Below are 17,224 nucleotides of genomic sequence, written 5' to 3'. Positions count from 1 at the left end.
AATAGGGGAACATTTTGTACTTGATCTACAAAGATATCACAATGTCTAATTCGCACAAATATCAATGGCTTAATACAACTAATTTCTTTGTATTAAGTAAAACAAATCCGATTACAATCAAGCGTTGAATTCTTGCACCAATTAATCCACCATGACATGACAATTGAGGTTTTTCCAATAAATGAGGAGAGAGAGTGTGTGTTATTGCAGTGCATCTTTTTTTGGCCAGACATATCTTACAATGTAACAAAATCCGTCATCGTTTAGGGAAAAAAGAAAGAAAAAGAAACTATAGATAAATAAAGAGGAAGATTGATTTCCAAAGTTATATATCTATATATTCTGATATAAATAAGAGAACAACTGGTATTAGATGTTATAACCCGGATTAGATAAGGCATAATCTAAAGGAAACGTCGGGTTGGCCATCCACCTTCACCATTTGCTGCCCCAACAACAACTGGTTTCATCACACAGTAGCCTGTGTTGGAACAACCACCCACCTTACCTCTCTTGAAATCTTCTTCCACGCCCACTCTTCGCTCCATTTCATGTCTCTCACCTCTCCTCCGAAGATTCTGTCTCTTTATCACAGAACCAAGTTTTTTATTACTCCGATCTTTTCTCCGACTAATCGTCACCGGCACCGCCTCCAATCCCATCAGCTTCGCCACCACTCCTGGTTCGCACCAAATCACAGTTTCGCCACCCAAAGTTGATGGCAAACATGAAGCTTTGTAAAACCTTTCTCTCAATCCATGATCGCAGCAAACCGAGTTCCTTCCATTGATTTTTTCAGGGTTTCGAAACGATGATCGGTACATGGAATCTTTCCCGTCGAGGGAAAAACGAGGGTACTGATTCAATGCATTCCTTGCAGACCGTAGTATGTCGGAGTTGTTGACGCAAGACATCCGACCACCTCGAAAATTCTCACTGTAGTATTCATTCAGTTTTGATTTTCTAGCAAGCTCTTCTTCCAGCTCTAACCTTAAGATCATCTCCTCCAACGTTGTGGGAGGGCTTTGCGCCGTGGTGTTCGAGGCAACAACCGATGGCGGAGCGACCAAGTCGGACGAAGTAATAATACCGGCCCCGCCATGGTCGGTTCGGTTTTGGTTAAGAGTGGAGGTGGAGCCATCACCACTGCAAAAATTACGAATCCCTTTCTTCATCTTGGCCCCAACCGAGTTCTTCAAAATGAAGAAGGATAGATCTTTCATGGTGTCGATGAACTGAGAGTATTATCACACAGGGTTTGAATTCAATCCAACTTTTTAGCATAAAGAAAAAGTGTAATAAATCGGTAGTTAAAACGTGAATGGATTAAATTTGGAGCGGTTTAGGGTGATATAGTTGGAGATCTACAATATTAATAAATAGCTTTAAAAGAGATCACATGACAAATGATTATACATATTGTTTTCACAGGTTTCTTCTCCAACTTCATGAGTTTTAGACATATCAACAAAGCGATGCTTAATTGCTTCTTTATTTGAAGGCTTTTGAATACATAATTCACTGGGAGTGCCGGTGGGTGATGCATATATAAATATAACGGGAGATCATTTACTTCTGGAATTACAGTTTGTTAGAAAAAGCCCCTACACTTATTAATGGAATTACAGCTGGTTATGCTTCATCCTTGGAACTGCAGACACAAAGGTTAGTGGTTGTTCACAAGAGATTTTATCCAGTGAAGCACCACCGGATATAGACAAACTAGTAACCAACAAAGAAATCAGAGCTGTTACGTTTTCATTGAATAGTCTAATGGATATATATGACTACTTTAAAATTGATTCAATGTTGGCTGCTTTTAATGTCACTTTGGTGCTTAAATGCCTTAACCCCATCTCTATAAAAGAGTTTCGACCAATATCATACCATTTTGTATTTTATGTGTATAACCATGATTCATTCTAATAGAATTCAAGCTCATCTTCCAGAGGTTGTTAACAAGAACCAAAGTGCTTTTTCATCCCTAACATACACGTGAACAGCCATATGGAGGTAGGATCTTCCAAATATATAGGAAAAACTTAGAAAAAAATTTAGCATGCCTGTGCTGGAAATACAAGTGATGACAGAAATTAAGGGTAAGTTTTGATATTATCACTGAAGATCATGTCTGAGCATCATGGAATTCCCCATGCCCAACCTCTTCATCAATCCAAATAACTTGTACACACAAATAAACAAGTCACATATAAATGCTTTATTATATGTGATTCAGTTCAAATCATCAACTAATTGCAGGTAAATGATTCCCATGGATGCTAAAAACAGAGACTTCAATCTTTTCGTAAATTCTACAAGGAAACCTCTCAAAGTCTAAACCACCCGGCATGAACTTTGATGTTAATATGTCTGCTTTATGCCCAAAATAAGAGGCAAATATAAACTATCATTTCGTATATTATAAGATACCAGTAAAAAAACTAGTCATTTACAAGTTACACAATCCAAAGAACAGACGAGCATGCAAATTCTGAAATTCAATCTCAATCTGCTTTGGGCAAAACCCAAATGTTCTACATTTAAAGACCTTAGAAAGTAGAGAGAACCAATCAAATAATCATGAAGAAAACACCAAATGCCAAGTATATAAATACTGAATGAATAGATTAATCCAGGACACAAAAACAAAGAAATCTGATCTTTTTTTATTAGTCAAGGGGTTAACAAGGAGTGAATTTGCAATTGTGATTCTAACTTAATTGGCTTAGCTTCCATTAATAAGGCAGTGACACTCGGGGTTAATGAGGGCTGAATTCACAATGGTGATTCTATCTTATTTGGCTTAGCTTCCTTTGGTAAGACAGCAACACTCGAAACTTGCATGAGTAGAAAGACAATAGACTATATTAACCCAACCGGTGTAATCAGCTAAACTTCAAGTGTGTCATTTTCCCTTATTTGGAAAACAGACAATCATAGCTGAATTGAAATTCTACATTACCTGAAGCCTCAACCTACATTCTCTACCAATTTCTTAACTCATTCAACCTATGTTACTTGGATTCTTGTGTGAGAGTCAGATTGGGTATATTCCGACAGGAGTATGCCCATTTCCCCCCTAAGTTTTTCCATGTATTTGAATAGTCATTGAAGGATTATATCCCCATACCCATATCCCGATATTTGTCGGATACAAATGCTTCTAACAAAATGAAGAATCTGAGCAACATAGAATCTAACAAAAACCATCTTCATTCTACTTGAAGACCAACAGGCATCAGTCCTAAGAGTTAGCTCTTTCCAAGCTACCTTCTAAATAGCCTTAACTTAGCAACACAAACTTTGTCAAAAAGTTTAATTGACAACAAAAGTATCAGTTTCATAAAAGAATAAAGGGAAACCAAAGTGGATGAGATCCATCTAAAGAAAGGACATCAACTTCACACCATTAAAATAAGAAAAATATCAGAAAAACAACAATATTTGAGAATGATTTTGCCTGATACACACTTTTTCATCTCCAGTCAATCCTAGTCCCATATCCAATAAAGAAGAAATCAATCATATCATATGCATAAATCACTTCAAGTCAATTGTTCATTGTTTATCCTATGATATTTGACATCTTAACTCATACTCAACTATGATAAGAATTTCCACCATATGTGAGGTAGGATTCATTCATACTAGTAAAAAAAATTAAACAACAATGCACACTCTCAAGAGAAGGAAATAGTCAAGTTCTTACAAAGGAAGTCGTAGTCCGAGGGCAAGATAAAAGGATTTTGTGGATATTAAGATTCGAATGCCAAACTCATTGTATGCAATTATCTTTGAAAATTGTATGATGGTAATCGTTCCTGTCAATGTTAGTAAGCTAACTCATTTCAGCTGAGCTAATTTATTGTCATCGGATGTGAAAATTCTCAAACATTCCATTCCTATCCTCAACTCAAATCAAGTTTTGTTCAAAAAAAAAACGAAGGGAAAATTTAGTCCCAGATCATCTAATTCCAAAATATTTGAATAAATTATATATATAAAAAAAAAGACACGAAATAAAACTACTCCGTGAAATTCTCACCAGAGAAAAAGCCTATGTTTTTCTCCTGAGTTTCTTGTATTTATGCTTGTTCATCTTCTTCTTCCCCATACTTTGCCGGCATTATCATCCTCAGTCTCTGCTTCCCCCTCCTCGACCTCCATGATAGCCATTGGGTCAAACCCAATTGAGCTAACGGGGTTCAATAAATACCCAAACGGGAAACTTGGGTACAACTTCAAGGGTTCAGTAGATTTGTCATTTTCAAGGGAATTTTCACGTTGGATTAATGAAAAATGGTGGGTTTGTTGAGAGATAAGTGAAGGGCTAAGTTTTGAGAGTCGATGTTGGTGTTGTGGGGTTTTGAGAGATAGGATGAATCTTTGAGTTGATTTGTTTTTGAAGAGTTTGTGCATGAGATATGCCATTTTTGCATAGAAGAAAGGTCCAAAGAAGTGAGCCTGACTCTTGAAACTCCAAAAAATAAGTGAAGAAAGTTGGGATTTGGGTACAAATTTTTAGCTGTGTTTCTTTAAGGTTTGATTCGAAGAACCCTCAAAGGTTTAAGGATGAAGGCCAGGGGTTTACGAGTCCCAAGTCCCAAGTCCCGAGGGATTTTAAAATTAATGCCCCCACGCAGGATCGAACTACGGACCTTCAGTTTACAAGACTGACGCTCTACCACTGAGCTATAGGGGCTAGCTGTTGCCAGTCTAATAGGCTGTATTAATACAAATTTACTTAATTTAACCAAGCAAAAGGATTCAAATAAAGAAGAAGCGAGAAGGCAGAAAGTGGATTCACTTAGGCCATGGATGACAATGAAGCTCCCACTTTCGAACCAGTAATCGCTATATTTTCCCAAAATATTTCCTTACTTTTGGGTTATCAGAATCAATTTGTTTGATACATTTTTTTGTTTCCTTGTTTTAAGGATTTAATTAGAGCCATTTTCAAGCACATTTGGATAAAAAAAGCTCAAGGTTTGCAATTCCCTCTCGCCCTTTTCCTCCTCCAGTTTTATTCTCTCCAAAGATTTAAGGGTTTGTGACTGATTCCCTTCCAGAGCGTGAAAGGAACGGATTCCCAAACACTGAGGCCGGAGATTCCGAGGTACCCTTCCTTTTTCTTTAAAATTTTCTCAAATTCAAATTCTTCAGTAAAATCTTTTGTTTTTCTTTCTTTTATCCTTTTTGGATTCTTCAATTATAGGTTGGAGCTGGAACATCAAAGAAGAATCGACCCACTTCCGGTAACGTTTTGGATCAACAGAAAATATGATCTGTTGTTACTGAATTTTAAACTATTTACTCTATTCGATTGCAGCTAATACAAATGCCTTGAAGCTGAGTTGTGAACTTCTTCGGATTTTTATCACGGGTTTTTTTTTTCTCGAAAATTTCTTTTTGTTTTAGAACTTTGATTATAATTTTAAAATAAAATAAAACCCCAATTTTGTTTTGAACACAGAGGCTATTCAGCGAGCTGGTACAATTGCTGAAGCTGAGGGTAGTACCATGATTGAACCAACTCATTTAGAAAGGATTCTTCCTCAATTACTTCTGGATTTTTAAGGGTACTTATTAATGAATGCCCCTTTTTTTCTTTTTTTTTTTCCTTTTTATGTATGATTGTTGTACAAATGAGGGGAAAAAATGGAAGAAAATTGTTTAATTAGGCTGTTTTTTTTATCCAATTGGTAAAAATAGAAATTGTTCGAAAATTGAGAAGTACTAGAATACTATGTTATGTGGACTGGGGTTTAAGTGTCCTACAAAATTTTCAAGGTTTCCGTGTTAAAATTTCTATATCGATGTTGGAATATAGTTGGACATAGGTGTTGGATATTGGTCTTTAAAGAAAAATGAAGAGTCAGAGCAACATAGCTTGAACCTGATGAATTCTGTTTTGCGATTGAAGCTTAGTTGATCGAAATTAAACCTATTGCATTGTGAAGTTGCATAATAGTATATAGGTCAGTGTGGTGATTCAGAATGCCATACTTTCCTTTACTCTGTAGTTTGATTTATCTGAAGAATATGTGTACTGGTTTATTGTGATGTTGCATATTTGTTTCTTCTGCTTTACTAATTGACTATTCCCAAAACCACACAAGATACTATAGGTTTCTCATTCATCAAGCAAGTTGGTACTACTTACTAACTTGGCTAATTGTGATCCATAATGTGGAACAATATCATAAACAAATCCCTGATATTTGACATTTTATTCTATCATCTTTATTGATTGTTTAATAGAAAATAAAGCATAGACCTGGAGTTATCTGATTGTAGTTACTAGATGTTGGGATTGTCTTGCCGACAGCTTTGATTGTAGAAAGTTGAAACATTCAACTAGACTGCTGATTGAACTTTATTTGTATCTTAACATCTGACCAGGGTTCAGCTCGCTAACTAATCTGTTGGAACTGATAGACATCTATGCAGTTTCTCTACATCGGCTTGTAGGTAGTATTATCGTATTGTTTATTGATTGTGTAGTAGACAAGTAGACTTTATTGGCCTAGTAGTACTTTAGTATCAAGTAGATCTTCCAAGTGTTTTATTCCTATGAACTTACTACAGTATTAATGGCTTAATATGACCGAGGTCGATTTTAGTTGACATGACATTTGATTACACAGTGGTGAACCACAGTAATTGTTTTGATATATTGATAGTGTACAGATCGTGTTCTTGATCTCATCACGCTACTTTTTTTGTTTTCATTCATGAAAAGGGTTTACAGATGAACCTAGGTTCACAGGTAAAAAAGAACGGACCGGCCAGTTCAACCAGGTTGAGACGGTTTAACAATATATTATACTGGAAAATTGATAAACTGACTAAAACAATTAATAATCGGTAAAACCAGATTCTTGGTGTGGACTTCTTTAAACTAAAAAACATGGACTTTTTTTTTTATGTTGTGGACCTGTTTAAGTTTTTAACTCAATTTTAAGGTGATTTTATAACCCAAAATTTTAACTAAATTTGATTAATTTGTGCAATAATAATAATGGAATTGGTTTCTTGTTAATATAATTTCTCTTTGAATTTTACCCTTTCAATGCTTGAAAAGCAAAGCTTTTCTTAAAGAGGGAACTACTAAGAAATTCTGTTCATGTCATGAAAGGGAACGTTATTTGCTGCTTTTGTCGGCCAGAAGAAATGATTGATTTAATATTTGTCGTATTCCTGGAAAGGTTCCGGGGTTTAGCACCATTATTTTCAAGTTACGGCCGCTTTTGCACCGAAGAAGAACATGTTTCACGATGGTATTGCTCCCCCATTGGCGACCCATGTGTTCTGATTCAATGTTTTCGAGTTGTTCTCTTTACAACTACAAATATGTAAATTTGACCCATAAGATTTCTAATTTAGGTGCACAACCCAAAAGCCAGATAGATTATATTTCTTACAAGCATTACAATTACAGTTACAAAGCATAAGGATCATATGCTGGAAAGAGAAAACACGTTACATAAACTAAAAATTATTCAAATATTCTTGATCTTCTTGCATCATCATGATCTGACATTAATTATTGGTTTGACCTTCGCTCTTGATTTGAGACAACATGCATCTCACATCCTTGCTACTAGGCCTCTCCTTTGGATCATCCAAAGTACAAAAGTAGGCGATTTTCAGGACCAAAACAATCTGTTCATCATGCCCTTTTCCCTGAAGTTTAGGATCGATAGCTTGGATGGCGTTGTCCGAAACCATGATGTTTCTCATCCATTTCACCAAGCTCATTTCATCAGTGAATTGAAAGAACTCATCGGATGGAAGCTTTCCCATCACCAGAACACCCAGTATAACCCCGAAGCTATAGATATCGCACTTATCAGTGAACTTGAGTGTTTGATGATACTCCGGTGCTATATATCCCACTGTTCCGGCCACATTTGAAGTGGTTACATGGGTGTTAGCATCAGGCATGGCTTTGGCAAGCCCGAAATCCGCAATTCTAGCTTCCATATCATCATCCAGAAGGATGTTTCCAGGTTTCAGATCTCTGTGAATGATCCGGGGACTATGATGCATGTGAAGATATTCCAGCCCTGCCGCAATTCCGGCGGCGATCTTGTGGCGAGCGGGCCAATCAAGCTCCCTTGTACCATCTGAAACTTGTTGCAAGAGATCTTGTAAGCTTCCATTCTTCATGTACTCGTACACAAGGTAATGACAGTCGGGTCGAGAAACGTGAGCCAACAAAGAAAGAAGATTCCGATGGCGGATATGACCGACAGTGGTGATCTCCGATCGGATTTGGCGCATTTTCTTGTTCAGAAGCTTGCTATCTTCATCAGTCAATTCAGTTGCATCTTTTGGAGGCTGAATAATCTTCTTAATAGCAATCATTTTGCCATCACTTCCTGGCAATTCAGCCTTGTAAACTTCCCCACACCCTCCTTTGCCTATGATCTCTAGTGAATCCAACCCATCATCTTTCTCTAGAAATGCTAAATCTTCAGCTTTCTTTATCAATGGACTGAATATGGATGGACCTGAGTCGCTGCCTCTTCCTCTAACAGTTTCAATCACCAGCTTAAACATCACTGAGAAGACAAACCCAGATAAACTGCCAGCTGTCCCTCCAGCGAGGAACCCCAAAATCCATCCCATTAGTTTCCTGATACTTTTTTTGTGTTTGTGTTTAGGTGATGGTACTGGACTGGGGGCGGGAGCTTCACTGCTTCCGTATGGTGATGGAGCTGAAGCTGGACCTCCATTATTGCTTGTTGAGTTCCTTGTCTCGGCGAAAACGTACCGTTTGGGGTACCTGGACACTGCTGCTTCGTCAGCTTTGCTCATCAATGGAGCTGAACCTTCAAGGAAACTGTTCCCGGAGAAGTCGAAGAATCGAAGGTTTCGAAATGAACGTATAGATGGTGGGATTTTCCCGGAAAATTGATTGTTTGCAAGGGAAAGGCTTTCCAGGTTGGGAAAATGCTTCAGGAAACTCAAGTCGCCGGTAAACTTATTGAAGGACAGATCGAGAACTCGAAGACGGATCAAAGAAGACAAATTCGATGGTATCTCACCATCAAACATATTGTTTTTGAGGTCAAGAACTTCAAGTTTTTTACAGTCAACGATTTGGGCGGGGATTTGATAAACAATATTGTTGTGAGAAACAGTTAGCTCTTTGAGCTCAGTAAGCTTCCCGATTTCAGGCGACAGAAACCCATCCAACCCTTTGGATTTGAACACGAGCCTGGTGATTTTAAGAACGTAAGTTTCGTTGTGGGTGAGCCTTCGCTCACAGAAAACTCCGGCCGCGGTACAAGGATTAGTGGAAGGGAATGGTTGAGCGTTGATGCCAAGGTTTTTAACAATGGTGGAAAGAGCTTTCAAGTCTGAATGGTGGAGAGTTAGCCTTGCATGGGAGATGAGGAAGAGAGAGAGGAGAGTGAAGAAGAGGAGGTGGGGGTGGCGTTTGGCGGGAGAGAATGCCATTGTTGTGGCGGAGGGATGTGAAGGAAGCTTTGGATATTTAATTAGTTCATAATTAAATAGAACTAATATTTTGATATGTTTTATAAGCTCATAACCGTGTGGAATATTCATGGTTAGTGTTGACTGGGCCTTTGCTTTTAATATGTTATTTGATGGCCACATAGTGCCTTTTGTCATTTGCTCTCTTTTTTCCAAATGTAATATTTAGGTCAGTTTTTTGTAATTTCTTTGAACGTGCGTGATAATATGTTAATATTGATAGAGAGAAATTGGATTGTTTAAAGTGAAGTATGGAACCAAAGCAGACGCTGCAACTGGTTGTTTTTCTCCATCGTATACCCCACGCCATGCCATGAATACACACTACAGGGAAATTTCAAAGAAATATACAAGTCAACTCTGGCTGAGTCAGTCAAGTCAACCCTATGAGTCTTTTAAGTCTTCCTTTTATTTTTAGCCCTTGGATCTTCTTTCTCTTCACTGCTGTGCTGAAGTCGACACTCCTCAATGCTATTAAAATCTTTCCAGCTACACAACCATAGCCACCCATTTCACCAAAATCAACTATTTATTAATATTCTATTTGGTTTTATTTATCCAAATAAGCAAATAAAATGCACAATACTAATCTATACAAACCATTAACCTATGCAATAACCTAATGCCTCAAACTAAACAAATTGATTCTAGTATTTGATGTTTCTGTAAAGCACCATATTCGACACAATTGTTGGGTCCAAGTTACGATATGTCACATTTGTTGTCGGAACAACTACGATCAATTATAATTCAATTTTAACTATTTACACATGCTATTAAGTATATTATACATTCATATTTGAGTCTTATACGAGCTTATGAAAACTCTTTTGATAATCCAATGTCGCGACTTCGGGAGTTCCAGGTCGTAGCGTAACTCACTTCCTTCCCCTCGTCATGACGTTAAGAGTCCAACTTCGCGACGTGACTTTTCAAAAGTCTCACATGGTAGCCACCTAATAAACTACCATAATTGTATCATCATCAAATTCAACAACATAACCATTCAACATTCAAAACTGACCATAATACACAAGACAATTTCAACCTTAGAACCATTTAAACTATAGATCATATATGCATTTGACAACTTAACATTTCATAAACATAAATTTCAATTGACATTTACCTATTCATGTAATGACCCAAAAAATTCACGGGCATCAGAAAAGTATAATATTGGGCCTCTGTCTTAGTAAATTGAGACAATCCCGACTCCGGCATAAAGATTTTGATGATGTTTTCTTCCTTTAAGTGAAAGTGGCATGTACATAAGAATTATAATGGGTATTTTGGCATGTTATATAATTTTGTTGTAAAAAAAATTATTTGATGTTTGATGATTATATTAGTAAAATGGTAAAATTTATTTATAGCATTGGTATCGAATTGAAATGGCTTGATTAGTTTTATGAATTAATTAGAAATGATAATAGGATTTTCATTAACTAAGTTGTTATGTCAATATGTCAAGTATAATTTAAGTATATAAATGTATTGGTTGAATTACTGGGATTGGTTTGGTTGCGATTTAAAATTTGCAGGGGGTTTTCTGTAAAAATAAGCAGAATGCTGCCGAAATTTATAAAAAAAAAATGAAGTCAATTAGTAAAATTTATATGAATTTATGATTTATTTTAATATGTTGGTTATTTATTTAAGAATTATTTGTAAATTTTTTATATGTCCGGTAATTTCTCGTAACCCTATTTCAGTGACGGTTTAGGGTTAGAGGGTGTTACATTTAGTGGTATCAGAGCTATCAAGTTTAGCCAATTATTGAACTAAATCGGGCTCGGAGTTGAGTCTAGATGTACATGCCACTGTCGACTCAAACTGAGTCGGGATCTTTGGAAGCTGATATAATTATTTGTTTTGTTTTATAGTTAAAATGTCGAATGAACACGTGGAAGATGTAGATCAAGAAATGTATATCAGAGATAGAGAATTAGATGAAACAGATCAGCTACACCGAGTGTAAATCCATTAGGTAACCAACCTCCTAATATAGAACGGGAAAATGTTAGAGACAGAGATGAATCCCATTTACTAAGAATTATAGCCAATGCTTTGTAACGAGTAGCGGGAACTGTACCTACTACGACATATACTCCTACTACTAGACAAGCCCCAATTAAAGAATTAAAGAAATACGGTGCTACTGAATTTTTGGGTTTTAAGGGAATTGATCCATCCACTGCAGAGAATTGGATGGAATCAACTAAACGAGTTTTGCAGCAATTAGAATGTACGCCCCGAGAGAGCTTGATCTGTGTTGTTTCTCTACTGCAAGGAGAAGCATATTTGTGGTGGGAATCTGTAATACGACATCTGCCTACAGAACATGTGACATGAGACTTATTTCAAAAAAGAATTCCAAAAGAAATATGTTGGGGAACTGTATATTGAAGATAAGACGCAGGAATTTTTTATGTTGAAACAAGGTAATCTGTCAGTTATAGATTATGAACGTGAATTTTCTAGACTCAGCTGATATGCTTCCGAGTTCATACCGATAGAGGCTGATAGTTGTAAAAGGTTTCTTCGGGGTTTGAGAGATGAGATCAGGGTACAGCCGGTGTCACACTGAATTATAGAATTTGTAGATTTAGTATAGAGAGCGAATATGGTAGAACAGGTGTTGGGTTTGGATAAAAAGCCTGAGATAGCTAGATTAACTGGGAAACGAGCTGACATTACTATTTCCAATCCTTTACCGAAAAGATCTCGAGAATCTAGAGGTGGTTGGAGGTCAAGTTTCAGATCTGATCGAGGGGATAGAAGTCAGGGGAAACAGATAACAGTATCCACTGGTAGTGTAAGAGCTCCACCCAGGGACGCGAAAATTTTAGAATGTGGATATTACGGGAAGAAACATTTAGGTGAATGTTGGAAAGTGACTAGAGGCTGCTTTCGTTGCGGTTCAACAGAACATTTTGTTGAAGACTGTCCGAAAAATAAAAATAATACTTCCGACGCATCACAAAGATCAGTATCTACTGCTCGAGGTAGAGGTTCTGACAGAGGTGGTTCTGTATCCAGAGGTGGAGGTGTTCGGAGAAGTAGTGACATAGTTTCACAGTAGTCAGAGGCAAGAGCACCGGCCAGAGCCTATGTAGTTCGGACAAGAGAAGAAGGTGATGCCCACGATGTTGTGACAGGTATATTTTTATTGCATTCTGAGTCTGTTTATGCTTTAACTGATCCAGGGTCGTCACATTTATATATTAATTCAAAACTGGTTGAGTTGGGAAAGTTAAAATTTGAAACGTCTAGAGTTTTAATAGAAGTGTCTAGCCCTTTGGGACAAACTGTGTTTGTAGATAGAGTATGCCGGAGATGCCCGTTGATGATACGTGATAAAATGTTTCCTGTTGACTTGTTGATTATGCCTTTCGGTGATTTTAATATAATATTGGGTATGGATTGGTTATCCAAATACGGGGTGATTTTGGATTGGTACAAAAGGAGGTTTAATATCCAGATAGATGATGGAGATCGAATTGAAGTAAATAGTACTAGTACTAGTGGACCGGCGCGTATTGCTTCATTGATAAAAGTTAATAAATTACTTCAGCAGGGCTGTACAACATATTTGGCATATGTTATTAATTCTGATTCAGTTGCAAATTAGTGTAGTCAGATCAGGACCATATGTGAGTTTCCAGATGTATTCCCTAAAGAACTGTCGGGCTTACCACCTGACAGAGAGGTTGAATTTGCTATAGAAGTGTATCCGGATACAGCACCGATCTCTATACCTCCCTACTGAATGTCGCCCACTAAATTAAAAGAGTTAAAGGTACAGTTACAGGACTTACTAGATCGTGGATTCATTAGACCGAGCATTTCACCTTGGGGAGTTCCAATGTTATTTGTTAAGAAGAAAGATTGATCTATGAGATTATGTATTAATTATCGACAGTTGAACAAAGTAACGATCAATAATCGATATCCATTGCCTCGTATAGATGATTTGTTTGATCAGTTGAATGGAGCATCAGTATTTTCAAAGGTTGATTTGAGGTTCGGGTATTATCAACTAAAGGTAAAGGAAAGTGATGTGCCAAAGACTACTTTTCATACTCGATATGGTCATTATGAGTTTTTGGTGATGCCGTTCGGGTTGACTAATGCTCTAGCTGCTTTTATAGATTTGATGAACCGTATTTTTCAACCGTATTTAGATCAGTTTGTAGTGGTTTTCATTGATGATATATTAGTTTATTCGAAGTCAAAGTTCGAGCATGATCAGCATCTCAGAACTGTGTTACAGATTTTGCGAGAAAAATAATTGTACGGGAAGTTGAGTAAAAGTGAATTCTGGCTATTAGAGGTAGTATTCTTGGGACATGTCGTATCTGCTGATGGGATTAGAGTTGACCCAAAGAAGGTTGAAGCAATTGTTCAGTGGAAAGCACCAAATAATGTATCTGAGGTACACAGTTTTCTTGGTTTAGCTAGGTATTATAGAAGATTTGTAAATGGATTTTCGAACATAGCTTTACCGATGACCAAGTTACTACAAAAGAATGTTCTATTTATCTGGGATAATCAGTGTCAGAGGAGTTTTGAGACATTGAAACAAATTTTGACAGAGGCACCAGTTCTAACATTACCAGAGTTGGGGAAATATTTCATAGTGTACAGTGATGCTTCTTTGAATGGTTTGGGTTGTGTATTAATGCAGGATGGAAAGGTAATAGCTTATGCATCTCGACAGTTGAAACCACATGAACATAACTATCCGACTCATGATTTGGAGCTAGCAGCTGTAATTTTTGCATTGAAGATTTGAAGGCATTACTTGTATGGTGAGAAATGTTATATTTACACTGATAATAAAAGTTTCAAATATCTTCTGTCATAAAAGGAGTTGAATCTGAGACAGATACAATGGATAGAACTTCTGAAAGATTATGATTGTGTTATAGATTATCATCCAGTAAAGGCAAATGTGGTAGCAGATGCATTGAGAAGAAAAGCAGCGGTTGAATTACGGGTAATGTTTGCTCGGCTTAGTATTAATGATGATGGAAGTTTGTTAACTGAGTTAAGAGTCAAGCCGATAATGTTTGATCAAATCAGAGTAGCACAGCTAGAAGATGAAAAGTTGATGAAGAAAAGAAAAATGGTACAACATGGTACGGTGGAAAATTTTAGTTTTGATGATTATGATTGTTTCAGATTCTGGAACCGTATTTGTATCCCAGCTACTTCTGAGATTAAGGAGCTAATTCTTCGAGAAGCGCATGATAGTACTTTTGCTTTGCATTTTGATCGAACAAAAATGTATCTTGATCTACGAGAGATGTATTGGTGGCCAAGGATGAAGAAAGATATAGTCGAGTATGTTGGTGAATGCCTAACTTGTCAACAAGTAAAAGCAGAACATCAGGTACCGACAAGTTTGTTACAGCCCATTACTATTCCCGAGTGGAAATGTGATTGCATTACCATGGATTTTGTTATGGGATTGCCATTGTCGATAAGTAAAAAGAATGCCATATGGGTAATTTTTGATCGACTCACAAAGTTAGCTCATTTTATAACAATTAGAATCGACTGGTCACTACAAAAGCTTGCCGAGGTTTATATTCGGAAAATTGTTAGATTACTGGCATTCCTGTATCGATAATTTTAGATCGGGACCCTCGGTTTACATCGAGATTTTGGAAGCATTTACATGAGTCGTTGGGAACTCGACTTAATTTTAGTACTGTATTTCCTCTACAAACTGACGGACAATCCGAACGGGTAATTCAGATATTAGAAGATATGCTTCGAGCTTGTGTCATTGATTTTGAATCAGGTTGGGAATGTTATTTACCATTGGCCAAGTTTGTTTATAATAATATTTTTCAATCTAGTATTCAAATGGCTCCGTATGAGGCTTTATACGGTTGAAGGTGTCGATCACCAGTATGTTGGACAGAATTAAAAGAAAGAAAAGTGATTGGACCGGAATTGATTCAAGAGACAGAGGACACAGTTAAAAAGATTAAAGATAGACTGAAAGCCGCATTCGACAAACAGAAACCTTATGCAGATTTGAAACGATGAGATATTGAATATTCCATTGGTGATTAAGTATTCCTCAAAGTATCGCCGTGGAAGAAAATTTTGAGATTTGGTCGGAAAGGAAAATCAAGTCCTCGTTTTGTTGGGCCGTATGAAATTGTGGAAAGAATTGGGCTTGTTGCTTATCGATTAGCCTTACCTCCAGAATTATAGAAAATTCATGATGTTTTTCATGTTTCGATGCTTCGGAGATATAGATCGGATCCTTCTCATGTCATTCCCACTAAAGACATTGAAATTCGATCTGATTTAACTTATGAAGAAGAGTTGATTCAGATATTAGCACGAGAAGTAAAAGAATTAAGAAATAAACGGGTTCCTTTAGTCAAAGTTTTATGGAGAAGTCATAGTGTGGAAGAAGCGACTTGGGAACCGGAAGAGACAATGAGAGCACAACATCTTCATCTCTTCTTAGGTAAATTTTGAGGACGAAATTTATTAAGGGGGGAGAAATGTAATGACCCAAAAAATTCACGAGCATCGAAAAAGTATAATATCGGGCCTCCGTCTTAGTAAATTGAGTTCAAAAATAATTATTAGAAATATTTACTAGACTAGTTGTGTGTTTAATTAGGTTTTAGATAGGTGAATTTAGCTTAATTAAGAGTAATTAGTAAAAAGGATTAAATTACAATAGAAGTGAAAGTTTAATTATAGATTAAAATAAATTAAAGGAAAATTATAGGGACCAAATGGGTAATTAAGTCACATTTGGAGTTTGAGGCGGCATAAGATTGTAAAAATCTTAGATTTTATATTATTTATTTATATAAATATATAAATTAATTATAAAGTATATTATTAAATTAGTTATACTATAAATATTATATTAAGAAATAAATTAAATAAAGACAAATGTATTGTGATAATTTTATACAAGTGTATTAATAAAATACATACATTTGTAATACTTATATTTAATTACTAAATAGATATTTGTTTTAATTATTATTATATTAAAGTAATTAAATTAGAGAACAAATAAAAGAAAACAAAAGAAAGAAACAAAAAGAAAGAAAGAACAGAGGCATTCGAAACAGGGCAGGAAAAAGAAAGAAAGAAAAGAAAAAGGAAAAACTAAATGTTTAAGGTTTAAAGCTTTGATTGGTAAGTCAATTAAGCCCTTTTATTTAGTTTTGATGATTTAGAAGCTTTAAAACAAAGTTTTGATGGAATTAAGCTGATATTTTGTAAGTTCATAGGTTTTTAAGCATGGTTCATGTTGAATAAATTGTTGAATTAGGGATTTAATTGAATGAATTTTAAGTTAGAATTGATGAAGGGATTAAATTGTAAAAGAAACTATAAGTTTTATGTTTTAGGGACTAAATTGAGGCAAATTCGAAATTAGGAAAATATGCTGAAATTTTAATAGTTACATTTGAGTTTGGATGAAATTTGAATAGAAATAGAGTGTGAATTGAATTAGGAAAGTAAGTGAACTTAGTTAGGATTAAATTGAGAATAAGGAAGAAATTGAATAGAAATTCAATTATTTATCATAATTAGTGCTGAAATTAATAGTGTAAATTATTATTATTTTCGTAGCTAGCAAAGAACCAGAAGCATCGGCACAGAAAGGAAAAGAGAAGATTATCGAGGAGTAAACTCGAGAAAATCACGGTTTGTATTACTA

At 36.0% G+C, this 17,224-nt stretch overlaps 3 protein-coding genes and 1 non-coding gene across 4 annotated transcripts; 1 reads left to right on the top strand and 3 right to left on the bottom strand.

Annotated features, from left to right (window-relative positions):
* Positions 1 to 65: 65 nt before the first annotated feature.
* On the bottom strand, positions 66 to 2,426 carry LOC105764762 (uncharacterized). The gene has a single exon (XM_052625702.1). The coding sequence runs from the start codon at positions 1,221 to 1,223 to the stop codon at positions 405 to 407; it is 819 nt and encodes a 272-aa protein (XP_052481662.1). The 5' UTR covers positions 1,224 to 2,426; the 3' UTR covers positions 66 to 404.
* A 2,204-nt stretch (positions 2,427 to 4,630) lies between these two features.
* Positions 4,631 to 4,702, bottom strand: TRNAT-UGU (transfer RNA threonine (anticodon UGU)). The gene has a single exon. It is a non-coding gene; the product is annotated as a tRNA-Thr (tRNA).
* Positions 4,703 to 4,709: 7 nt separating this feature from the next.
* LOC105764763 (protein MHF2 homolog) lies at positions 4,710 to 6,627 on the top strand. The gene is made up of 7 exons (XM_012583516.2): positions 4,710 to 4,847; positions 4,938 to 4,986; positions 5,070 to 5,116; positions 5,216 to 5,255; positions 5,330 to 5,383; positions 5,474 to 5,579; positions 6,403 to 6,627. Exons 1-6 carry the CDS (start codon positions 4,815 to 4,817, stop codon positions 5,575 to 5,577), a joined length of 327 nt encoding a protein of 108 aa, XP_012438970.1. The 5' UTR covers positions 4,710 to 4,814; the 3' UTR covers positions 5,578 to 5,579; positions 6,403 to 6,627.
* A 747-nt stretch (positions 6,628 to 7,374) lies between these two features.
* Positions 7,375 to 9,540, bottom strand: LOC105764761 (leucine-rich repeat receptor-like serine/threonine/tyrosine-protein kinase SOBIR1). The gene has a single exon (XM_012583511.2). The coding sequence runs from the start codon at positions 9,466 to 9,468 to the stop codon at positions 7,543 to 7,545; it is 1,926 nt and encodes a 641-aa protein (XP_012438965.1). The 5' UTR covers positions 9,469 to 9,540; the 3' UTR covers positions 7,375 to 7,542.
* Between the last annotated feature and the right edge of the window lie 7,684 nt (positions 9,541 to 17,224).

The sequence above is a fragment of the Gossypium raimondii genome, chromosome 12 (genome assembly GCF_025698545.1).
Source record: "Gossypium raimondii isolate GPD5lz chromosome 12, ASM2569854v1, whole genome shotgun sequence".
Taxonomy (NCBI): domain Eukaryota; kingdom Viridiplantae; phylum Streptophyta; class Magnoliopsida; order Malvales; family Malvaceae; genus Gossypium; species Gossypium raimondii.
This window is presented reverse-complemented; position numbering and strand designations above follow the sequence as displayed.

Coding starts and splice junctions, on each gene's coding strand:
- LOC105764763 (XM_012583516.2), top strand. CDS start 4,815: ATGGATGACAATGAAGCTCCCACTTTCGAACCA. Junction 4,848..4,937: donor AAGCTCCCACTTTCGAACCA/GTAATCGCTATA, acceptor CCTTGTTTTAAG/GATTTAATTAGAGCCATTTT. Junction 5,256..5,329: donor GAAGAATCGACCCACTTCCG/GTAACGTTTTGG, acceptor ATTCGATTGCAG/CTAATACAAATGCCTTGAAG.
- LOC105764762 (XM_052625702.1), bottom strand. CDS start 1,223: ATGAAAGATCTATCCTTCTTCATTTTGAAGAACTCGGTTGGGGCCAAG.
- LOC105764761 (XM_012583511.2), bottom strand. CDS start 9,468: ATGGCATTCTCTCCCGCCAAACGCCACCCCCACCTCCTCTTCTTCACT.